The 26422-nt window shown below is 35.5% G+C and overlaps 1 protein-coding gene across 3 annotated transcripts in view; it reads left to right on the top strand.

Annotated features, from left to right (window-relative positions):
- The window catches only part of ATG5 (autophagy related 5), a 139663-nt gene that overhangs the window by 97498 nt on the left and 15743 nt on the right, over window positions 1–26422 (top strand). For all 3 annotated transcript variants that reach the window (XM_017878571.1, XM_017878570.1, XM_017878569.1), the window contains one exon: window positions 23059–23176. In XM_017878571.1, the coding sequence (XP_017734060.1) occupies window positions 23059–23176 (118 nt within the window). The remainder of the gene's footprint in view (window positions 1–23058; window positions 23177–26422) is intronic.

Genomic DNA, 26422 nt, shown 5'->3' with positions numbered 1-26422 from the left:
TTTATAATCTGTAAAATAGGGTTATTGCGAAGATTAGATGTAATACCTTTAATAAACTATTGTGCTTGGCACATAATAAATTAAATTGCAGATTATAGCTGGGATTATTAGATGTTATTGACTTAAATCATTATAATTTTGCTGTGAGTTATTTTAACAGCAAAGATGATGGCTTGTCATGCCTCTTGTATTCTTTTGTTTTATGACCAGTGGAACATATCTGGTGAATAGTTCACTTTTTTTTTCCTGGCTTTTTTTTTTTTTTTTTTTTGAGACAGAGTTTCACTCTTGTTGCCCAGTCTGGAGTGCAATGGCGCAATCTCAGCTCACTGCAACCTCTGCTTCCCGGGTTCAAGCGATTCTCCTACCTCAGCCTCCTGAGTAGCTGGGATTACAGGCACGCACCACCATACCTGGCTAATTTTGTATTCTTAGTAGAGACAGGGTTTCTCCATGTTGGTCAGGCTGGTCTCGAATTCTCGACCTCAGGTGACCTGCCCACCTAGGCCTCCCAAAGTGCTGGGATTATAGGCATGAGCCACTGCACCTGGTCGTATTTCTGGTCTTAACATAGTTCCTCTTTGTGAGGTTCTGACTGGTCCCACATATCTTCCATTCACTACCAAATACATAATCTACTTCTTCTGTTTCAGTGTCCAATTTCCTCTTTCTTTACTTTTCTTCAGGTTACCAGTCTCAATACTTTGGAATAACTCTTTTGATCACTTTTGTTGAGTTGCAGTTCTAATGGACCTGAACTATCTTCATTTATTCCCTTCTTGCCATTTGCACTGACTTAGCTTGTGGGTCCTTTATCTCCTAGATGAACTATTTTAGTGGTTCTTAGATTTTTCTACCTGCTTTTTCTCCCTCCAGTCTGTTGAGTTTTATACTGATATTAATTTGATATTTCCTAAAATATAGCTAGACTGCAAGCAGATAACACTGCATGCTATTCCCCTAAATATCTTTGATCTTTTATTATCTTATGCTGTTAACTCCTGGGAATAGCCTTGGCTCCCAGAGTGCTTCTAAAGTTACCTCAAATGTCACCTTCCTCAAGAAGTCTTCCTTGATTTCTTCACATTTGCCCCAGCCCTTCATATCATATAGAGGTTCTTTCTCCAAAGTCTGTTTTTGAATCACTTCCTTCTACCTTTTGTTTTGACAAATGTAACTATGGAACATTAGAGCCATAGAGGCTGGAAGAATTAACTAATTTAACCTCCTCATTTTGGGAATAAGACAGCTTCCCCAAAACTGACTTGTACATTGTTCAGCTTATTGTTTGATGGCAGAGCCAAAAGTAGAACTTGGATCTTAGATGTTCAGCCTTGTTCTTTTTCTGTAGCAAACGTAATATCATACAACATATTATGAGCTATTTTTAAATGTTGCACCATGTATGTAGTTTCTCTGTAAGCAGTAAACTATTCCTCAAGGACAAGGATTGTTTTATTTCTGTCTGTATCTCTGTAGATGGTTCTCAGAGACTGTTTCCTCCTATGGTGAGTGCATGAATGATAATCATCTGCTTTAGCATTAATATTGTTTATGTAAAACTTGAATCATATTTCCTACTTACACACCTTTTAAAAGAAATAGGTAAATTGAGGCCTGTAGGGGGCAGCCCAACACAGCAAGTTTTGATTGCCCTAAGCCATCTACTACTCTGAGATCTAGACTTAAGCAATTTTGGCTTAAATTGCTTCCTATGTGGATTTTTGAAAACTGAAAACAACTATTAATTATAAGCTTGTTTGGCAGATATATTTTTGCCCTTCCTCCTCCAGCTTTATTGGAATAGTTTAAAATTACATTTCTATTTTCTAGGACCTTAGTTGCTTTTTCCAGCAGATATATTTTAAAACAATTGTCATTTATAGGAGTAGGAACTATTTGATGCAGATGATTTGCCATTTTGTTTTTAAAACGTTAAGATGAGAGCAAAAGTTATTTATTAGAACGTTTTTTAAAATTGCTTTATTTGTTAACTTCGGAATAACACAGATCATCTGATGGCATATTATTTGAGTTATTTATAACGGGAAATTAAAATTGCAAAATGTTATCCCCAACTGCTAAAGTTATTGTTAAATGAAATCAACATTTTCTCATTACTAATTTATTTACTAAGCTAGGTCATTGTTTTATTCAGTATTTTTAAGATTAAAAAATATTGCTGGCAATGAAAGCAAAGTATAGATGAATAATAATAGCACTAACATTTATTGCGCCTTGTTGAGTACCAGATACTGTTTTAAATTATTTTACATGTATTTATTTAATCCTTATTTTCCTCTGGGTTAAATGCTGTTACTGTCCCCGTTATATACATGAGGTAATTGAGATAAAGATTGGTCATTGAAACTTGCTCAGGGTTACCTACCTAGTAATTAGAAGAGCCAGGATTTGAACCCAGGCAGTCCAGTCTGGCTTTATAGCCTATGCTCTTAATCATTATTACCTTTCATATATTACGTTCATTATTTTTTATGCCTCTTCTGTCATAGCTTTGCATTTGAGACTGTTCTCCAGTGTTCACACACATCAGGCTTCTTATTACTCTTCCTTTTTGGTTGCTTAATGCCCTCAGTCTATTTTCTTCTAATAAAAAAAGTGCATGAACAGAAAGTAAAAACATAATCTTCTCCCCTTAGTATGAAGAGATTGAAACAGCTAAAATTGTGGAATTTTACAGAAAGTTTTTTCCTAATCATCAGTTAGGAAATTTTTAGTGATCACATTAAAACATGAACTGTCAAACTTAGGAATAGAATAAGTTAGAATAAGTTCAATTCCCATGCTCATGCATGTAGTATATGAGGCAATTTTAGAAGCCAAAATATTTAATACCTCATTTTGAGAGATAGATTGTGAATGATACAGTTTTAATTATTTCACTAAAAATGAGTTTTCTTTACCTCTCTCCACAAATAAATTCTTGATTATAATAAGACACTTTGGGCCAGACGCAGTGGCTCACACATATAATCCTAGCACTTTGGGAGTTTGAGACCATCCTGGCCAACATGCTGAAACCCTGTCTCTACTGAAAATACAAAAATTAGATGGGCAGGGTGACGCACACCTGTAATCCCAGCTACTCAGGAGGCTGAGGCACAAGGATTGCTTGAACCTGGAAGGCGGACATTGCAGTAAGCCGTGTTTGCACCACTGCACCCCAGCCTGGGCAACAGAGCAAGACTCTATCTCAATAATAATAATAAGAAGAAGAAGACACTCATTTTTTTATTACGCTGGCCTAACTTATGTAAAAATTGACCTTACTGGCTTACTATTTTCTTTCTCATCCTCACCTTTTTATAATTTCATCTCTACTTAAGACCTCTTTGGGAATGTAAGATCTATATAGTAAAAATAAGTTGGACCTCAAGTGATCTGTTTTGTTTTGTTTTGTTTTTTGAGACAGGGTCTTACTCTGTCACCCAGGGTGGAGTGCAGTGGCACGATCTCAGCTCACTGCAGCTTTGATCTCCCAGGCTCAGGTGATTCTCCTCCCTCAGCCTCTTGAGCAGCTGAGACTACAGGTGCACACCACCAGGCCCAGCTAATTTTTGTATTTTTTATAGAGATGGGGTTTCACCGTGTTGCCCAGGTTGGTCTCGAATTCCTGGACTCAAGTGATCTGCCCTTCTTGGCCTCCCAAAGTGCTGGGACTGCAGGTGTTAGCCACTGTACCCGGCCTCAGTTTTGACATTTGATAAAACTTGGGTTAAAATGAGATGGCTTAAAATGTTGTAACTGTTGAAAATAGGGCTGTTCTATAGCTAATTACTTGATAGTATTTATATCACAAATAAGATCTTAATATACAGCTCTTAGAAGAAAATATTTCAAAATTTTAAGTCTACTGCCTGGTTTATATTATTTTTTTAAAAGACCTCAGATTACAGTTAATGTTGGAATTTCTTGGAAGAATTGTCAACTCTGATAATATATGCCAGAGGTAGCCTATACCTTAGAACAGTTAGAACCTTGCTGCAGCTTTAATGATTGATTTCAGTCCTCCCATTTTTCATTGGCTGACATGGGCTTTAGTTTCCTAATTTACTGCTGGCCTAATACATTCTTGGTAGTTGCAAACTTCAGCTTAGTTCCTGTCCAGAGAATGTTTATTTCTTCAACCTTACTACTGGAAAAAGATCTCTGAGACCCATACTGGTTTCTTAATGTCACTAGTGCGTTTTTCTTTCAGTCCCTTTCCATCATGGAGAATGTCGGCATCCAGAATGATGCCCCTTAGGGTGATTATTCAGTCTGCTGACAATTTCATGGTGTAAGAAGATCTGCTTAATCACTTACCTATTTCAATAGTGAAAACTACCTTCTAATTTTTTTTTCCTGTTCTTCTCATAAGTGATTTTCATGTAACATGCCAGAATACACAACACCTGTCTGTTAAGAACAGAATTACTAGGCTTTGATTCTTGGTAGTGGTTCCTTCTTTTGGGTAAGTATGAGAGTTGCTTTTGGTCTAATTACTCATACTTTTAAAATAACTATTTGCTTATAATTTTAAGTAGGTAGTATATAGGGTTATCATTCAGGAATATTAGAAGAAAAAATCAATTTAAAAATACAAAGCCTAATGTTCTATCTTTATTTCTAACCTGAGCCTGGGTAATTTTGTTTGACATTTCATATCAGGATATCATATTCATTAATGAAGTATATGCCTCAGTTCTTGTGTGATGCCTGTTTTTTGGTTTTATTAAATTTTCAAGGTTTTTTGGGATTTTATATTATGCTTTTGCTTTGCAGTCCATGCAGATTGTAATAATTAGTGCTAAGGAGATGATATAAGTACAGATACATACTGTTGTGCATTGATTATATTGGTATTACATATTGATACAGATATTGACATATGCATACTTGAAACCACTGAAATCTTTAGGTAAGTTGCTTCTTTTGCAGATTGATTATGGTATATTAAAATGTAATTCTCAGCTTAGAAGTATAATCTAGTATAAACATTCAGTTGTATTATCTGACTTTGATATCTTGCTAGCATTTTACAGAATATGTTCTGTCTTCAACAGTATGCACTTCTCAATGGTTAGCTTTTTTAAAAAAGGCTGTTAATTTAAAGGAGGGTCAATATTGGTTCAAAGAACCGCTGTTGTATTGTTGTATTGCTTAGAGGGGATAAGCAGTTTGGGAGAGGTCGCTTATCAGTGGAGTGGTGAGTTTGATTATAATTAAATTAAACAAGATTGGATACACATTTGGAAACCACATTTGAGTAGACCATGTGTCTATCTTGGGTGTAATCTTTTCATGAAAGTCACCCGTCTGCATATATATGTTGTGACACAATTATGTGCACAACGTAAGATTATAGTAGTTGTGAAATAATGTGAATCCTGAATTCACTGAGTGATTTGTATATAGTCACCTGTCGAAATCTGTGGGGGTTAGTTCAGGACCTCCCTCAGATACCAAATTCTACTGATGTTTGAGTGTCTGATATAAAATGGTGTAGTATTTGCATATAACCTATGCATACCCTCCTGTATACTTTAAATTATCTCTAGAGTACTTACAATAGTTCATAGACATGTATACACTGTGCAAATAGTTGTATACTGTAGTTAGGGAATGATAGCAAGAAAAAAGGCCTGTATATGTTTGGTACAGAAACATTTTCCACCTGTGGTTAGTTGAATCCGCAGACGCAGAACCCCTGGATAGGGAGGGCTGACTGTGTTAGATATGTGGCTGTTAATGTGCATGAAATTTGGAATAGCCAAACTAATGTATGTTATACTTATTTTTGTACTTCATTTAACCATGTTTTACATCATATTGAACTTTATAACATTTGCAAATAGAAATGACATGAAATGTAGAAAATCGACGTATGTTAAGAAACAGCTTATTTTCAAAGCTGAAGACACACAAATCCAATGTAGTACTTACTCTTAACATTTTGTCTAAATTTTCCAAGCATAAATAAGAGGAACATAGATTATTTCATAGTTATAAAACAAAAGAATTTATTCTGCTCGTTTAAAATTGAAAGGAATAATATATTTCAGTAGGCCTTTCTGTCCTTGTGGTCTTTCCTCCTTTTCTCTTTTCTTTCCCTTCTTTCTTTTTTCTTCACACTTTTCTCCCACTTTTCTTCCCTCATAGAATCCTTTCTTTTCTCTGCTTCAGTAATCTAAAAAGTATTTTTACTACATAGTAGAGCATTTCCTATTTTAAGTTTTGAAGTTTACTTTTAAAAGCAAAGCTTTACTAAAGGGAAAATACCTGCATTAACTTACATTTAAAGTTTTTTTCATTATGCCGAAGGTAATTATCTGTTACTTCTAAGAAGTAAGTCATTTTCTGACTCTGTGTACATGTTTAAAGTAACTTAGAATCAGCTTGGGACAATTCTGACGTCTGCTTATGTATTGAAGCATTCATACTCTTCACTAGGTGTTCATTTTAGCTGCAGATGCTTCATATAAAACAAAGTAGAGTGGCTTTCAAAAGGATCTACACATCAAAGTGTAACTTGAACTCTGATTTTTACGCTGCTTGAGGAATGCTTAATGGAGTAGAACTAACAAATTTACTTTTCGCCCAACACATTATTTTAGAGTTTTTAATCCTTTTTACCTACATACTTTTCTAAGCCATATCACATACAATTGAATAGTTTTGTTGGTTTAGAGTGTTTTTAAAATGTTCCCGTTAAATATTGCGATTCATTTTTTCTTTAGTAAGGAAGATTTCATTTAACTGTAATTTCTGGGGAATGAGGCTGCTACTTTTGGAGCCTTAAATAAAATTATTTGAATAAAGCACCATATTTTAAGTTAGAACACCACACTCTTGCACTCTTTTCTATAGTGTGGTTGATAGTTATTCATGAGGCCATGTTTATCATCTTTATGACCTCGTTCTGAAGAGGGATTTAAAATAAGTACAGTGATTATAGTTTTTAATTACAATATACCCTCTTTTCCTAGTGAATTCTTTGAAACAGAATGCTCCTTACTCAACCCCTTACCAAGGTCTCTTTTGCATTTCTCAGATGGATAAATTGTCACCTAAATGATATAAGAAGCAGATTCATATTTGATGTATACTATTTTCTTAGAACCCTGTTTAATAATCACCACTTAAGCCTGCTATATATTAAAATGTTTATACTATTTTAAAACTTCCATTATGGAAAATAAACGTATAATTTGACTTGATGAATTGGTGGTATTATTATCTCAATCTAAAATACTGTTGGGATATGTCAGCCTACTTTGGATTCTATAGACCGTTCTCTCTTCATACATTGTATTCCAAAATTTTGAATTTTTTTGTGGAGATAGGTACTTACATGGTAAATAATAGTTTAAGTTCCTAGGACAGGCCATGTAAGTAATAGTGAAATAGACCTATGATATGAGTTCTGTAAACTCTAACCTGGATTTATAGCATTGTTCTTTTGTAATGCCAGATTCTAATTCAGAAATCTGTAAGAGGAAGAGTTCCCTCTTACGATGGCATTTCTCCTCCCCATTCAGGTCACAGCAGTGTGGGTAGGAATCCAGAGGTTCCAAGCTAGTGAGGAAGAAAGTGAAGATGAGGAGTTCCTTGGCTACCCTAACTGGTGGCAAGTGTTCTGGAAAAGCTCACAAACAGTGGACACAGTGAGTCCACAATGTGGGTAGCAGTTTATTAGTAAGGACATTTTTAATAGTCCCATATTTGATACTTTTATTTCATATTACCCCTTATAATGAAACTATGTATTTTAGTACACCTTTCTAAACTAGCATATTGTAATTTCAAAACTTTTCAGCCTCATTTTCAGTATCAGAATATGAATATTAAATAAGTTTTGGTGAACAGTTAAGACAAAGTTATTTAAATTCACACAGGTAACTTAAAATCAACATGTTGCTATATAACTTTTAAGAAAAAAACTTGTAATTTTCTGAATTGATAAGATAGAGATGTATCTCTGATCTTTGTTGTTATGGGGTTCTTGACTCTCTTTAATTTTTTTAAAATTTGTTTTTATGAAATATTATTTTTTTAAAACCCACAAAATGCATAAAACAAACATACGGTGTGATGCATAGGTATAAATTAAACACTGATGAAGTTAGCCATCATCCCAGAATGATTTCCCCCTGCCACCCATATGAGAACTTTTTTTTTTTTTTTAAGGTAACAGCTTACTTGAAGTATAATCTCAGTACTACAGAGGTCACCTATTGATTGATTGATTGATTGATTGATTGATTTAGAGACATAGTCTGTGTTGCCCAGGCTGGTGTGTATGATGGCTATTTATAGGTATGATCATAGTGCAGTGCAGCCTGGAACTCCTGGCTCAAGTGATCCTCCTGCCTCAGCTTCCCATGTAGCTAGGACTATAGCCACTATGCTCGGCAAAGGTCACCTTTTAAAGCATGCTATTCGTTGGTTTTAGGAATCACTGAATTCTAAGTTACACAGAGTTGTGCAGCCATTCCCATTGTAAAATTTCAGAACATTTTCATCACCCTAAAAAGAAACCCCATGCCCATTGGCAGTCACTTACATCATTCCCCCTTCCTCCAGCCCTTGGCAACTACTAATTTATTTCTCCCTTCTGGACATTTTATGTAATTAGCATCATATAAATATGGCCTTTTGTGTCTGGCTTCTTTTGCTTGCATATTGTTTTTAAGGTTCGTTCATTTTGTAGCATATATCAATACATCATTCTTTTTATGGCCCAGTAATATTCAATTATGTGAGGATATCACATTTAGTTTATCAATTCACCAATTGATAGACATGTAGATTGTTTCCACTTTTTGGCTATTATGAATAAAAGCTGCAGTTAATATTTATGTACAAATGTTTTGGTGAACATATATTTTCATTTCTCTTGGGTAGATAGGAGTAGAATTGCTGGGTTACATGGTAATTCCGTGTTTCCATGTTTAACCCTTTGGGGTATTGTCAGACTGTTTTCGAAAGCATCTGCACCATTTTACATTTCTACCATCAGTGTATGAGGGTTCCAGTTTGTCCATATCCTTGCCAATGCTTATTTTCTGTACTTTTAATTACAGCAATCTTAGTGGGTATGAAGGGGTATATCATTTTGGTTTTTGCTTTTTCCTAATGGCCAGTGATGCTAAGCATCTTTTCATGCATTTAACTAGCCATTTGTATTTCTTAGGAGAAATAGATTCAAATCCTTTGCTCATTTTAAAATTGGCCTATCTTTTTATTTTAAATTTTACGGATTCTTTACATATCTTGAATACTGGTCTCTTATCAGATATGATTTGCAAGTATTTTTTCCCAGTCTGTGGGATTTATTTTCTTGATGATGCCATTTGAAGAACAAAAGTTTTTAACTTTGATGAAGTCCAGTTTGTCTGTTTTTTTCTCTGATTGCCTGTGTTTTTAGGTTGCTGTATGTAAGAAACCATTTCCTAATCCAAGTCACGAAGGTTTCCTCCTGTATTTTCTTCTAAGAATTTTATAGTTTTACTATATTACCTTTTCATATATTTTAGTAGTATTCAAGTGCCATGTTTTAAATTTGTTGATCAGATTACATAAGTGGTGAAATCTGTAAAATATTTATCACTTGTCTTTATTTGCTACTTCTAAAATTTCACAAGAATTTTATGAAATTTCCTTTTGATGTTACTTTAGTAGAATAAATTTTTAAAAATTATTTGTGTTAGAAACAAAATAATAAATATTCCCATGTTATAAACTTTAGCATTCACCACCAAACCCGTAGACCATGCCTTGAGCAGTGAGGGTAGGTGAGGCTCTTTGTAGAGCTCTGCTATCTCCTAGCCCAGGTTTAGAATCACTTTTCCCCTGGGTTAGATAACCACTTAACTGGGCATCAAGAGAACAGAATTTCACTTTTGAGGTCAGCACAGCTGCTTTTACTCAGACATTTCTTCTTGCTATTTTAATTTCTTTGTTTATAGTAATTAAAAGTGTTTCTTAATTATTTTATGTAAGTACACCAAAAGGATAAAATGTGTTCATATGCAGAAGTGTCCTTTGATTCTTCAGAGGAAAATAGTTTATTAATTACATTCTTCTTGTATTAGTGTTTTTAGTATGGCTTTGGGTAAAATTAGCAAAGATATTTTAAAGCTATTATATATAATGAAATTTAAATTATACTTCCCTTGGTATGATTTTCAAATCTTTTGGGAGAAAATTTTAGAGAATTTACCTAATTATTACTAAAATGTCAATCCTAGCACTTTTATATGAAGCTTCTTTTTTGGCTACTCTACTGATAAGTTCATATAAAAATTTAAAAGCAATACAATTTGGTCTGTAAATGGGCTTATAAACAGCATCAAATTGATCTCGATCCCAAGAAAGGGAAGTAGTATTTCTCCATACCACACGTTATTCAGTCAAAGGATACGAAGAGGAAACAAAGTGTTGCCCTTATTTGAAGAAAATTTGCCTCAAGTATTTATATGACAAAGCACATTTGGCACTGTCTAGACAGAATTATAATAAGTATTACAATTTAAATAAGGCAAAGCATAAACTTCAAACCAGATTGTGGGTATAATTCTGATGGATGCTTTTATTTAATCATAGTCTCAATTAAGAAACTTCTCCTTTGGAGATTAAGTGTCCCTGACTGTAATAATGACAGCTTTTCAAATGTTAATTATTATTTTTTAGTGTTGTCAAGAATATTAAAAGTGGGCTTCAGACTCTCATAGCATAAGTACAGAAAGTGCTTATTTTCAACTCTCCTATTTCTCTACATAAAGGATAAAAATAGTCTGATAAGAGCCACAGACTCCCACTCATTCCCCTCTCTGTTCCCCCTCTTTCTACCACCAAAAGAGTGTTTACTGTAAAGCTCTAAAAGCATTCATTTGGAAATGGTCTGTTCTTTTTATTTAATGAGGTATTATAGTTGTGTATATTCTTAAGCTCATTTTAATGAGTCTTCTTTTGAAAACCATGCGATGCAAAATTTGATATGCATGAATATATCTTAAGCCAAATATGCATGGGACAGTTGAAGCAGATATCATGTGTCATTGTTGGTAAAGTCTGGCAGCATATCCTTTGTAAACCCCTGTTTTCTTTTTCTTTGTGCCACATAATATTTATTCTAATTAACAAGACTTCAAAGGGAACTGAAGTTAGAATACTAATTATTTTTTATTCTCTCTGTAATGGGTTCTGTAACGACTAAATACTGTTACCTTTCTTTGGTTCTACATTTCACAATGGTTTAAGAGAGGAATGAAAAGAACTAGTCATTGTTAAGCACCTGTTACATTAGCTATTTTATATATCTCATCTTATTTAATTATTATATCAATTGTTCAAAGGTAAGTTTTCCTCATTTTTCAGATTCAGAAACAAGACTCCCAGAGGTTGATGTAATTTGCTGTAGATACACAGTACGTTGTTGGGAGTTGGGATTCTAACGAAACCTTTATTTCCACTACATTTGACATTCCAAGCTCTATATGCTATGACCCTTAGTCCGCTTTTCTCTCCTTATCCACTGATTTATCAGAAGTACCATTATATTCAGTCTGCCCTCTGAATACTCAAATGACTTTATCTCTTTCTGTATTAAAAAAATGTATATGTATTTCAAGCTGGAAGCTTGAAGACCTTCTATATTCCCTCCTTTATTTTTATCTTCTTTTGAAACTCCCTACTGTTGTAATATTTTACTTTCTACCACAATTAGCATATTTTACTTTGTACCTACTGGTATAGCTTCCACTCTTGGAAAATGAAATTAACCAGTTTGGATTGTTTTGGCTTTGCTCTAAATGCCATTAAGTCCAGAGTTAAAATTTGTGCTCAAGCTGTATAATTTTTTTCGTAGTGCTTTGTACATATTTCTGTTATCACATAACACTGTATTATAGTTATTTGTTCGCATGTTATTTGTCTTTGTATCCATTAGCATAGTGATACCCTGATAAATATAAATACGTAATGAATAAAGATTTCTGATAAAATTTATTCCTGCCTTCTGGTCATAACTTAGAGATCCTGCGCTTGAGTACTACTATTAAGATAATTCTATCCAAGCTACTTATATGTTAGTAGTAGTAGTAGTAGTAGTTGTTGTACCTATGCTTTTGTTAAACATAGGTAAAACTAAAGCTTTTTTTAAACATAGGCAGGAAATAAAAACAATATTATTTGTCGTAATTTGTTTATATCATTGTAGTGCCTGTTACCACTGTTACTCAAATAGCAGCTACTTGATTCTCTAAAGTAATGTACAAAAGTATGTTTGGGTTTTTTTTGTTTTTTGCTAAAGATCTATAAGAAAAGTTTTATTGCTATTCATCTTTGTCACCATATCAGCAATGAAGCTTCACTAATATTTAATTTATTATGTAATATTTTCAAAAATAGTAAGTTCGGTTCATTATTTCAAAATTGTGTGTCAAGTGAAAATACACTGATTTGATGGCCCTAGTAGTTGCCAATAGGGTTTTTTTTGTTTTTTGTTTGTTTTTTTGGTTTTTAATATACGGAGTCTCGCTCTGTTGCCCAGGCTGGAGTGCAGTGGCACAGTCTCGGCTCACTGCAACCTCCACCTCCCAGGATCAAGCGATTCTCCTACCTCAGCCTCCCAAGTAGCTGGGATTACAGGCATCCGCCACAGCGCCTGGTTAATTTTTGTATTTTTATTAGAGACAGGGTTTCACCATATTGGCCAGGCTGGTCTCGAACTCCTGACCTCAGGTGATCTGCCTGCCTCAGCCTCCCAAAGTGCTGGGGTTACAGGCATGAGCCACCATGCCCGGCCATCCAATGGGGTTTTTAATTTTGGAAGGTAGCTTTTGGGCATGAACAGGCATACTTATAGTTAGTTGTGTTTTATTAGAGTTATAAATTGTAAAATCTAGTTTTTCTAAAATGCCTTTTCAGTTCAATTAATGCTACTTATAAATTTAGTAATTGTACAAAATGAGAGCAGTCTTTTCACTTCTTGATATTTTCAGAGTCCATCCCTTTTCTAGATTTACTTCTTAAATAACACATAGTACTGCTTTTATAGTTAGTCAAATCTAATTATATTCTTGATTAATCTATAAATGAACTTTGCTAATTCCAGTTATAGTTTAGTATAGCTGATTTTTTAAGCACCTGCAAATATAACAAGTGAAATCCTGTGATATACTTAAGCAACCCTTGTAAATCAAATAAATTTTACTTATAAATGTAGTAAATCACCATCCTGTTTCAAAAGACTTAAAGCACACACACAAAGTAGCTAATGAATAAAAACTTGTTGCTATACCTTGAAAAATACAACATACATAAATTATCAATATAATATTTGTTTCTTCAGCTCAACCAAGAAGACTAGAATGTCCATCTAAGCCTCACTGGAGCAAATGATATTATGCATTCAGTTTACAGTGATTCGGGTCTTTGGGAGATCCTGAGAAGTCTCGTTCTGTTGCCCAGGCTGGAGTGCAGTGACGTGATCTCAGCTCACTGCAACCTTTGCCTCCCAGGTTCAAGCGATTCTCCTGCCTCAGCCTCCTGTGTAGCTGGGACTACAGGTGCACGCCACCACGCCTGGCTAATTTTTTTTATTTTTAGTAGAGATGAGGTTTCTCCATGTTGGCCAGGCTGGTCTCGAACTCCCAACCTTATCATCCATCCACCTCAGCCTCCCAAAGTGCTGGGATTACAGGTGTGAGCCACCACGCTTGGCCTGTCCAAACTCTTTTTAAATAAACTTGAGCCCCTTGTCATCATTACGTTCTGCCTGCTGTGTCCATAGGAGACTCCCCTAGCACCTCCATCCCTGCTTGCCTTTTAGTTAAGTCTATTGTAAGTTTTACAACCCAGTGCATTGTGCATCTACTGGGCATCTATTAAGTTTCACCCCTTTGGTTTTTTTATGTTTTTCTCTTTCATAACTTTTTATCACTTTGTTTCAGTGAATAGAATCTCCTTTTACTCTGATGGTGTTCTTCCTCCTCTTTATGGACATTGACTCCATAGTCAGTGACCCAGATATATACCCTTCTAGCCATAAATGGTCATTTTTAATAAACCAACATTTCTAATTCTTAATGTATGTTAATACAATTTGTATGACCAAAACAACAAGACTAGCACTAGTAATAACATAGTAACAGGGTTGACTACAAGAATAGTGTATGTTATTATAATCCTTATTTTTTTTGACAACTCAGTACAGAATACATATTAGAATTCAGTAAAGTTCTGTTGAGAGTCGAGTCACATTTAAAAAGAACATTGAGCATTCAGTATGTGCTAGATATTGTTCTAAATGCTTTATATGAATTAATTGTATAACCTTCACCAAAAAACCTTTGAGGTATATACTGTTAATATCCTCATTTTACAGATGAAACAATTGACACACAAGTAACACAAGAAGGTTTAAGTATTTGCCTAGGGTCACCCAGGTACTAATTGACAGAGCTGGGATTGGAACCATAAACTGAATCTAATGTAATCAGGTGCCATCCAGAGCTAGAATATGTGTCTTCTGACTGACTTTAAATATCATGCTCTTGGCCGGGCGCGGTGGCTCAAGCCTGTATCCCCAGCACCTTTTGGGCAGGCCGAGACGGGCCGGATCCGCAGGTCACGAGATCGAGACATCCTGGCTAACACAGGGTTGAAACCCGTCTCTACTAAAAATACAAAAACTAGCCGGGCGACCGGGTGGCGGGCCGCCTGTAGTCCAAGCTACTCGGGAGGGCTGAGCAGGAGAACCTGCGCGTAAACCCGGGAGGCGGGCTTTTGGGCAGTGAGCCTGAGATACTGGCACACTGCCACGTGCCCAGTCGCAGGCGACACGAGCGACCCCGACCGTGGCGCCCAGGTCAAAAAGATAAACATAAACCAAATAAAAATACTATTATATATAGTATATATATATATAGTATATATATATAGTATATATCATGCTCTTATTACTGTACCAGGCTATAAATTATTTGAAATACCAAGGGTCAGTTTTGGAAATAGATGTTTGTGACTAGGAAATAACAAGAGTAAAAGACACTAGAGCGTTTCTCACTGTAACTGCCATTATTAGTAGCTACTTAGACTACATTCATTTTCATACTTTTTAAAGGATTTTCATTATGTACTTGGTGATTTTAATTCTGATGTGTTTCTTATAAGATTTATACATTGTAATAATTGCTTTTGCTGTGTTTTAGTATATATTATCTGCCTTTTAAAGATCTCCAACATTATAAACATTACTTTTGCTTTGAGCCTTAATTGACTGTGTTCTGGGTTTTTCAGCCAGGATGGAGAAAACATTTCATCAGAATCACCTAAGAGGCTTTTCCTGCTACCTGAGTCTTGAGTCCCCACCTTTCCTTACTCGTTTGTGTTGAGAGTCACTGCTCAACCGAGCAACTGTTATTGATGTAAATTTTGTTACGGCCTTCAGATGTGTTAGAGTAGGTTGAAAGGTTGAAAGTCAATGTTGTAGACCAGTACTTCTCAAACTTTAAACATGAGTCACTTGGAAATCTTGTTAAAATGCAGATTCCAATTCAGGAATTCCAATATGTGGCCTGAGAATCTGCATTTTAATAAGATCCAGGTGATAACCAAGATGCCACAGGTCCTCAGAGCACACTTTGATTAACAAAGCCCTAGACTAGTTGTTTTGGATTTTTTAAAAAGATTTTTATTTTGAGATAATTGCAGATTCACATACAATTGTAAGAAATAATACAGAAAGATCTACATACCCTTCATCTAGTTTCCCCCAATTCTAACATCCTGCATAATTATAGTACAGTATCACAACCAGGAAATTGTATTAATATAATCCACAAACATTACTCAGATTTCCTTAGTTTTACATATACTGTGTGTGTGTATTTGGTTCTATGCCATCTTTAGCATGTATGTAGATTCACCCTATATTCAAAATATAGCCCCGTTTCAACACAAGGATCTCTTAGGCTACCCTTGTATAACCACAGCCACCTACCTTACTTCATCTCTTCCCTAACCTCTAACAACTACTAATTTGTTTTCCATTTCTAAAGTTTTTGTCATTTCACTAATATCAGTGGAGTCATACAGTGTGTAACCTTTTGAGATCGACTTTTTTCACATAACATAATTCCCTTCAGATCTATCCACGTCGTTGCATATACCAGTAGTTTGTTCCTTTTTATTGCTAAGTAGTATTCCATGGGACAGACGTATTACAGTCAGTTTATAAGCATTCACCTGCTTTAATGGGTAACCCTGGGATTGCTTACTGGTTTTGACTCTTACAAATAAAACAGCTATGAATGTTCATGTACAAGTTTTTTGGAGAAGACATTTTTATTTCTCTGGGAATATTCAAGAGTGTAATTACTTGGTCATATGGTAAGTGCATGTTTAGTTTTGTAAGAAACTGCCATACTCCTTTACTGAGGGACTGTACTATTTTACATTTGTACCATCAATGTGTGAAGGACTATTTTTCCACATGCTTACCAGCATTTGGTGTTACCACTAATTTTTATTTTGGATATTTTGGTAGGTGTGTAGTGATACCACATTGTGGTTTTAATTTGCATTTTCTTAATGGCTAATGATGTGTGAGATACATTTTCATGTGCTTATTTGCCACCTATATATTCTCTTTGGTAAAATGTCTATTTCTTTTGCCCATTTTCTAACTGGATTATTTGCTTTTTTTTAAACTGTTGCATTTTGGGAGTTCTTATATATTATAGACACAAGACCTTTCTTGGAGATCGGGTTTGCAAATATTTTCTCCCAGCCCGCGGCTTATGTTTTCATTCTCTTCACAGGATCTTTTGCAGAGCAAAAGCTTTGCTGTTGTTGTGTTTAATTTTGATTAAGTCTATTTATTAGTATTCCCTTTTATGGGTCATGCCTTTAGTGTTAAGTTCTAGGCTGATTTTGAAAGTAGTATTAAAATGACTTTGCCTTTTTTTTTCTTTTCCTTGCTATATAGAAAAACATTAAAACATAAACTTCTGAATTTTGTGATTCTGGACTTTTTAGCTTACAAACAAGTGAACGGTAAATGAATGAAACTAAAAGGAAATAAAACCTTGAGTCAACACATAGTTTGGATAGTATTAAATTAAACTATGCGTTACAGTGTACTAAAACTAGTGGTCCTGGTGATGATATGTTTTAAGTTACAAATTGTTATGTGTCAGAATTGTATTGTGCATTTTATTATCTCAGAAACTCTATAATGTAGGTATTATCTCCATTTACACATATACATGTGTGTTTACACATATGTATATATTCCTGTTTTGCAGTTGAAAAAACTGAGCTTCAGGAAAGATAGGTAATTGTGCCCATGGTCCCATAATGAATGACAGAAACAGGACTTGAATCTAATACTCTTTTTTTTTGAGACAGTCTCACTCTGTCGCCCAGGCTAGAGTGCAGTGGCACGATTTTGGCTCACTGCAACCTCCACCCTCTGGGTTCAAGCGATTCTCCTGCCTCAGCCTCCCGAGTAGCTGGGATTACAGGCACATGCCATGCCACCATGCCTGACTAATTTTTGTATTTTTAGTAGAGACCAGGTTTCACCATATTGGCCAGGCTGGTTTTGAACTCCTGACCTCGTGATCCGCCTGCCTCGGCCTCCCAAAGTGCTGGAATTACAGGCGTGAGCCACCACCCCCAACTGAATCTAATGCTTTTTAACAACTGCCTGGCATGTTTTGTTGCAGCATGTAACTGTATATAACTCAAAGGACTCAAACCTGATTTAAGTTTGCGATGATTGTGCTTGTTACTCTTAAAGTCCACACATTGTCTGATTTTATTGGTTAACCTATTGGCTCTACTGGCTATATTGGAAATAGAGACTTTCTCTTTGCATTTCATTTCTTTCTGTCTCTCTCTTTTTTTTTTTTTTTTTGAAACAGGGTCTTGCTGTGTTGTACAGTGGTGTGAACGGGCTTGACCTCTGCCCCCCACCCCCACCCCCAAGTAGCTGGGACTGCAGGTGCACTCCATCACACCTGGAGAGTTTTTTGTTTACATTTTGATGAGATGAGGTCTCTCTGTGTTGCCCAGGGGAGTCTCAAACTCATGGACTCAAGCTCTCCTCCCACCTTGGTCTCCTGAAGTGCTGAGATTACAGGCATGAGCCACCATTTACAATATAGCTGTAACACTACATTATTTATAAGAGTTTTAAGTTTTACATTTGAACTATTTAAGAAAATACATAAGGTTTGCCAAAATTTTACAAGTTTCGTTTTCTGCTTTTCTTCAATGTATCTCTGAGCTATATCAACACCGTTAATTTCCCATATAAGAAAAAGTGATTGATGTATTGGTGAAGGCGCATGAGTAGAGGAGAGATGGGAGCAGCCAGCCATTACCACCTCAGTTTTTCATTTCATTTGGTGTTAAGAAATGACTAACATACATTTGAAAAAGTAACAAGGGCAGTTTCAAAGGTGACTTACATCATGTTATTTCTCATGAGAGTAACACGGTTTCTTGGAAGTTATTGAAATGCTTTGCATATTTACAAATATGTGGCAAGATCAGGTATTGTGGTATATTCCTGTTTGCAGTGGCTTTCTTGTCTGTCAACCTAAGATTTAGATTGCATTGAATATTGTTAGTCTTGTCTAATTTTATATATACTAAATCAGCGTTTACAAATTCCTATTTGTGGAGATTTAAAAATATTTCTCGGTATAATTTAGTCTTCTCTGCAGAGCTCTAACACAGGGCTAATGAGAACTGTTGAAAAGTTTGCATGAATGTGTCCTCCATTCCCATGGCCCTTAAGAACCTCTGCACTTGATTGCATGATCTGTAGGAGCTTTTGTTTTAAGGGTAATTGTCTTAGTCCATTTGGGCTGCTATAACAAAATATCTTAGACTAGGTAATTTTTATTGTTGTTATTTTTTGAGACAGTTTCGCTCTTGTTGCCCAGGCTGGAAGTTCAATGGCATGATCTTGACTCACTGCAACCTCTGCCTTCTGGCTTCAAGTGATTCTCCTGCTTCAGCCTCCTGAGTAGCTGGGATTACAGGCGCCCACAACCATGCCCAACTAATTTTCTGTATTTTTAGTAGAGATGGGGTTTCATCATGTTGGCCAGGCTGGTCTTGAACTCCTGACCTCAGGTGATCTACTACACCAGGCCTAGACTGGATAATGTATGTATAAACAACAGAAAATTATTCCTCATAGTTCTGGAGGCTGGGAAGTCAGAGAGCAAGGCTTCAGCAGATTCAGTGTCTGGTGAGGACTGCTGTCTGCTTCAGAGTTAGCACTGGTTGCTGCACTGCCGCCCCCCACCCCCACCCCACATGGCACAAGGGGCAAAGGGCTTACAAGCTCCCTGGGGCCTCTTTTATAAGTGCATTGATCCCATTCGTGAGGACTCTGCCCTCATGACCTAATTACCTCTCAAAAGCTTCACCTCTTAGTACTGCCAATGGTGAGGAATAGGTTTCAGCAGGAATTTTGAAGGGATGCAAACATTCAGATGAGAGAAGTAACTAACTCCCCAAATTGAGTATTTTTTTGTAGTCCTGATTGACTTAGGTACTTAATTGCTATTTACTAGCACACTAAATTTTTAAGAATAAGAATATTATGTTTTTAAAGGCACTGTATAATAAATATTAAACAGAAAATGTTCATCAGATTTTTGGTTGGGGTATATTGAGTTTTTTCTTTTAAAATAAGATTTTCATTAAATGAGAAACAACACTTTGCTGAGCGTTTTCTTGGTTACCATTCTACAGCAAGTAGCTACACTATGTAACAGCACTGGGGCTTTCTCCCCACTAAGCAAATACCTCATCATAAAAGATCATTGAAGGTTATATTCCTTTATAATACTTGCTCAGATTTGGGAAAGAGTGGGAAAAAAGAGAGATACATAAAAATAACAGGATATTTCTCCGGTAGTGAGGTTAGAGGAGAATTTCTGTTTTTTAATATGTAACCAAGACTAGTTGGCCTTTCCTGTTTAGCATTTTTTTCAGGTAATTTTTAATTTTTTAGTTTTAATTTTTATGGATATATAATAGTTGCAATTATTTATGGGGTACATGTAATCTTTTGCTATAAGCATGCAATGTGCAATGATCAAATGAGGATATTCACCACCTCAAGTATTTATTATTTCTTTGTGTTAGAAATATTCCAGATAATTTCATTATAGCAAAGCCACCTCGCATTTCATACACTAATTAGGATATGAATGAGAGCTCCAACTTCTTGAAAAGATTCCTTTGACTTTGTTGTTTTCAGGTCGGACTGTGGGAGGTACCTTCTGACTTTTTTCTTTAAGTTGTGGGCATATTCCTGGTCTCTTCGTTTTCTACTGCACCAGCTCCAGTTGTCTTCACATAAGCTTGCTATATTCAGTCAGCCTCTCTCCAGTCATTCTTGATTTTGCTTCATAACCAACTCACCATACACAGCACTGCTTTCCATTAATCGTCAGAAAAAGCCTTTCGCCAACATTACTTCCTTTGCTAAAAGCATTAAAAGCTTCTTCATGGCCTGAAGATCAAAACCCTGAGTGAGGGATGGCTATTTTAAATTATCACTACAGTTCCCTTTTCATTTCTTTTCTTCTCTGAACTCCCCAACCTTATTATCTTTACACAGTTAATCACTTGATTATGCATGATACTGTTCTTTGTTTCAACTTGTATGAGAAAGTATGGCTTTTTAAATTGAAGGATGTATTAGTCTGTTTTCACTCTGTTATAAAGAAATATCTGAGACTGGATCATTTATAAAGGCAAAAGGTTTAACTGACACTTTTCCGTATGGCTTGTGGAGGCCTCAGGAAACTTAAAATCATGGTAGAAAGGGAAGCAGGCACCTTCACAAGGCGGCAGGAAAGAGAGATGAGAGTGCAGGAAAAACTGCCACTTTTAAAACCATCAGGTCTCGTGAGAATTCACTAGTATCACGAGAACAGCATGAGGAAAACCACCCCCATGACCCAGTCACCTCCTTCCCTCGACACAGGGGGATTACATGTCCCTCCCTACACAGGTGGGGATTGCAATTTGAGATGAGATTTGGTGGGGACACAGAGCCAACACATATCAAAGGATATCAGTCATATTTTTAAAAATAATTCATAGAGTTCAAATAGTGAAGTGAATTGAATCATATTCAGTGCATATTATCAAGATTTTTTTAAAATTACAGTTTATTTTCATACTTGTCACAAACACTCAAATATATTATTGGAGTACTATTTTAAAATACTATGTATTCAGTGAATACATAAGCATAGAACTAGGAAAGGCAGCTCACATGCTTATATGTTTATTTTTTCTATTTATTTTTATTATGGTTTTTTTTTTTTGTATTATACTTTAAGTTCTGGGATACATGTGCAGAATGTACAGGTTTGTTACATAGATACACACGTGCCATGGTGGTTTGCTGGACCCATCAGCCCCTCATCTACATTAGGTATTTCTCCTAATGCTATCCCTCCCGTAGCCCCCTATTACCCGACAGGCCCTGTTGTGTGATGTTCCCCTCCCTGTGTCCATGTGTTTTCATTGTTCAACTCCCAGTTATGAGTGAGAACACGAGGTGTTTGGTTTTCTGTTCCTGTGTTAGTTTGCTGAGAATGATAGTTTCCCGCTTCATCCATGTCTATTTCTTTTTAAACCAAATCTCTAACAGTTGTGTCAAAGATGTTGAGGTGTATCTCTGTCATTAAAAGACAAAAACAAAAACTTGTCTCTAATGCCTAAGTGTTTGAAATCATATTCTTATAAAATATGAGGCAGCCTGGGCAACATAGTGAGACCCCCCCCCCCACAGAAAATACAAAAATTAGCTGAGCATGGTGGCTCACAACTGTAGTCCCGGCTACTCTGGAGGCTTAGGTGGAGAATTGCAACTTGGGGGTTGTGCCACTGCAGTTCAGCCTGGGTGACAGAGTGAAACCTTGTCTCAAAAAACAAACTCTCTCTCTCTCTCTCTCTCTCTCTCTCTATATATATATAGATAGATAGATAGATAGATAGATAGATAGATAGATAGATAGATATATGTATATATATATATGACATTTCTCTGTTCTTATTAAGTTTTAATGATTTTTCATCTCAGAAAGCTTAAAATTTACCATCTTACAGTGAAATAACAGTTAAGAGGGAGAGAGGAGGTAAAAATGCTTTTATTCTCTTTAACGTTTATTTATTTACTCTGTGGTTGGCACAGTTGTTCATTTATTTCCACAACAAACTCAAGAGATATGGAATGTCCCAAATTAGCAGATAAAGGGAACTGGGTACAAGATCATAGATCTTGCAAACAGTAGTGTTCTTCGTAGACACTGGCTGATTTCAGAGCCTCTGTACTCTGTCATGATAAAGCCTCCATCATCACTAAGGACATTTAGTAAATGAAACAATTTTAAAAGTGAGTAAAACAATGAGGTTATTAGCAATAAATTATGGTGTAGTGCTACTAACAGTTTTTGTCAGATGAAATGGCTGCATCTGCTATTTTGGAAACCGTGAAACCTATCAAAAAGTTGAAATAATGAAAGTACTAAAATCATACACCTTCTACCTAGATTCAGCATTAGTTAATATTTTTTTATTTTTGCTTTGTCTTCACACACACACACACCCCACAACTCTCTCTCTCTCTCTCTCTCTCACACACACACACACACACACACTTGAACATGAATTTCTTCAAAATAAGGATTGTCCTTATTATACCTATGAAATTTGACATTCACTCAATAATATTATCAGTTGTCCATTCTGTATTTCCCCATTTATCCCAAAACTGTGTTTTATAGTTGGATTTCTAAAAAATTTCCTTCTTCAATTCAGTATTCAGCCAGGGTTTCTGTTTTGTCTTTGCTTTGTTAGTCTCTTTTAGAGATACTGAGAAGAAATGCTTTCATTGGTATCTTTTGTGTTGTTTGCTTTTAATCCATAAAGTTTATGATATATAAATTTATAATTGGCAGCAACAAAGACTTAATTGCTTGAATTATTTTTTCATTTTTCAAATAGACAACAACTGAAAGACCTTTCATTCAGAAGCTGTTTCGTCCTGTGGCTGCAGATGGACAGGTGCACACACTAGGAGATCTCCTCAAAGAAGTTTGTCCTTCTGCTGTTGATCCTGAAGGTAATACAATGAGCAACATTAAAACATTTCTTTCATTTTCTGTTGCTGAAGTAAAATAAGCATTCCACATTTATAAATAACAGGTTATTTCAGGAAGATATTTTCATATCTTACGGTGAAAAGTCTCTTCAAACAGAAGCACTTAATATTTAATATATTATTTTGTAAATTATTGACTAACAAAATCAGGACTCGACTCTGGCAAAATAGAATAGTTTTTAAATCACCCTCTTAGCACATCTCTGGTACTCTGGTTTTTAATTTATGGATTCAGTTCTGATAAATACTACTTTTAATCTTGCATTTTGTTTATTAACTTTAAAGAAGTCAGAAATGGTAAAATAATTTTCTTATTTTGGTATGTGAAAGTTGGTAATACTGAATAATTGATGAGTATTTTATTTGAATTTTCTACTACTTTCTACTTTTCTTTTTTAGTTAACCTTGTTCTTTTAGGCTTTGACAATCTACAAGTTCATTCAAAAACTTGACCTGTTTTATGGCCCTAATTTTGTAACTTAGGTTAAGGGTGTTTTCCTGCACACAAGGGACAAATTTTAAAATTGCCGAATTCTGTTTTTCTTTATTACAACATACAGAACACCAAGAAAATGCAGAAAACAACAGTGCCCATAATCCATTAACTGATGGAGACCACTGTTGACAGACACACACACACACACACACATACACACTTGAATACATGAGATATACATATGTGTATAATACAGTTGGCCCTTCGTATCTATGGGCTCCACATCATGCCCACAGCAGATAAAAAATATTTGGGAGAGAAAATGGATGATTATGTCTGTACTGAAGATAAACAGACTTTTTTTTTTCTTGTTATTGTTCCCTAAACAATACAGTACAAGTATTTATATCGATTTAGATTGCATTAAATATTACAAGTAATCTAGAGATGAATGATTTAAAGCATACATGTGCATAGGTTATATGCAAATATTATGCCATTCTGTATAAGGGACTTGAGCATTGGTGGGTTTTGGTATCCTCAGCAATCCTTGAACCAATCCTTCATGAATACCAAATGACCACGTTGTGTGTGTGTGTGTGTGTGTGTGTGTGTGTGTGTGTGTGTGTGTAAAATGTCCTGCTGTTCTTGAATCCCAGCCCTATTAATGCTTACTAAAACTACAGGGGAAATTTTCAGTGGTATATTACTGTATTGACATAAAAATTGCATAGAGTTTATATTTATTATATAACAGTTTTTTTAAAAAACTTTAAATCTATGAGGGAAAGAGGTAATGCATTAGTATATATGAAGGTAATACTTTAACCGGTAATGCTTCTTATGAATGTATTCTGAATTGGAGAAATGCAGGATTACTTGCATGACATATACCACACAGTTCATGAAGCATGATGCATCTAAGGAAATAGTTTGCCTAAGTAGTAGAATCAGAAACAGTGGGTTTGGGGGTAATGTTGTGGTATTCCAGCCTAAATGACTAAGCAAAGAATATGGAGCCCAAAATATGTGTCATTCAGCCTGATAATATTGCGATTTTCCTTAATCAAGTATGCTTGCCTATACTAGCATTCCTACATGTAGATAACACTTTAAAAATGAACAGAGATTCAATAGGAAGGGGAAGGGCATCTAAAATAATACACCAATACCAGAAGGGATTGAAGGAAGAGACCACTGACTACTACCCAAAATTATTAAAACTGAACAGGGTTTAAGAGGTTATAAATACATTTTATAAAGTCTTCCTTGACCTTTACTAGCCTTTATAGTAAGGTTTCTGATGATGTCTTACACACATCCATGTATCTCTAGTGCTAGGGTAAATGTTTGCTAAACAATCCAGTTACTAAATTCTTTCTGTCATTACCATGAAACATATTATTTATGATCATTAAATCATGGAGCAATTAGCATTAAGTTGATTATAATACTATCTTAGAATCCTAATCCATCTTTTCTACTGTGTAATTTTAGCTTTCAGTAAGAGTTTTAGTTAAATAATTTTTTTATAATTTAATGATTTTTTAATGAATTTATAGAGTTGTGCAACCATCACCACAATTTGGTTTTTGGAACATTTCCATCTCCTTGTACTTACTTGTAGCTAATCTCTGCTCCACTGCCAGCTATAAACAACCACTGGTCTGCTTTCTATCTCTATAATTTGCCTAGTTGGATGTTTCACATAAATTGAATCATACAACATAGTGTCTTTTGCAACTGTTTTTTTCCACTTAACATTATGTATTTGAATTGCATCCATATTGAAGCAAGTGTCCATAGTTTGTTCCTTTTTATTGGTGACTAATACTCCATTGGGTAGATACATCACATTTTGGTTCTCCCTGTACCAGCTGATGGGTGTTTGGACTGTTTCCAGCTTTTCACCTTTATAAACAGAGCTACTAGGAACATTCAAATATGGGTCTTTCTGTGAATATTTGTTTTCATTTTTCTTGGGTAGCTTCCTAGGAGTGGAGTGACAAGGTCATATAGCAAGTTTATTTTTTATTTTAAAAGAAACTGCTAACCTTTTCCAAAGTGACTGTACCATTTTACAGTCTTACCAGCAGTGTGTAAGAATTCCAGTTTCTGGCCGGGCGTGGTGGCTCAAGCCTGTAATCCCAGCACTTTGGGAGGCCGAGACAGGCAGATCATGAGGTCAGGAGATCAAGACCATCCTGGATAACACGGTGAAACCCCGTCTCTACTAAAAAATACAAAAAACTAGCCGGGCGAGGTGGCGGGCGCCTGTAGTCCCAGCTACTCCGGAGGCTGAGGCAGGAGAATGGCGTGAACCCGGGAGGCGGAGCTTGCAGTGAGCTGAGATCCGGCCACTGCACTCCAGCCTGGGTGACAGAGCCAGACTCTGTCTCAAAAAAAAAAAAAAAAAAAAAATTTTTTTTTCTTTTTTTTTTCATTCAAATGTATTACCATCCTAGTGGTAGCTCATGATGATTTTAATTCTCATTTTTCTAATGACTAATGGCATTGAACACGTTTTCATGTGCTTATTATAATTTGTAGATCTCTTTGATGAAGTGTCTATTCACATCATTTTCTTGTTTTTCTCATGGATTGTTTCCTTATTACTGAGTTTTGAGCATTGTTTATATGTTCTGGATACAAGTTCTTTATCAGACATACAATTTACAGATATTTTCTCCTACTCTGTGACTTGCCTTCATTCTCTTTCTCTCTCTCTCTCTCTCTCTCTCTCTCTCTCTCTCTCTCTCTCTCTCTCTCTC

The sequence above is a fragment of the Rhinopithecus bieti genome, unplaced genomic scaffold, assembly GCF_001698545.2.
Source record: "Rhinopithecus bieti isolate Rb0 unplaced genomic scaffold, ASM169854v2 scaffold_10614, whole genome shotgun sequence".
Classification (NCBI taxonomy): domain Eukaryota; kingdom Metazoa; phylum Chordata; class Mammalia; order Primates; family Cercopithecidae; genus Rhinopithecus; species Rhinopithecus bieti.
Note: the sequence above shows the minus strand (reverse complement) of the source record. Positions and strands in the feature narration are given on the sequence as shown.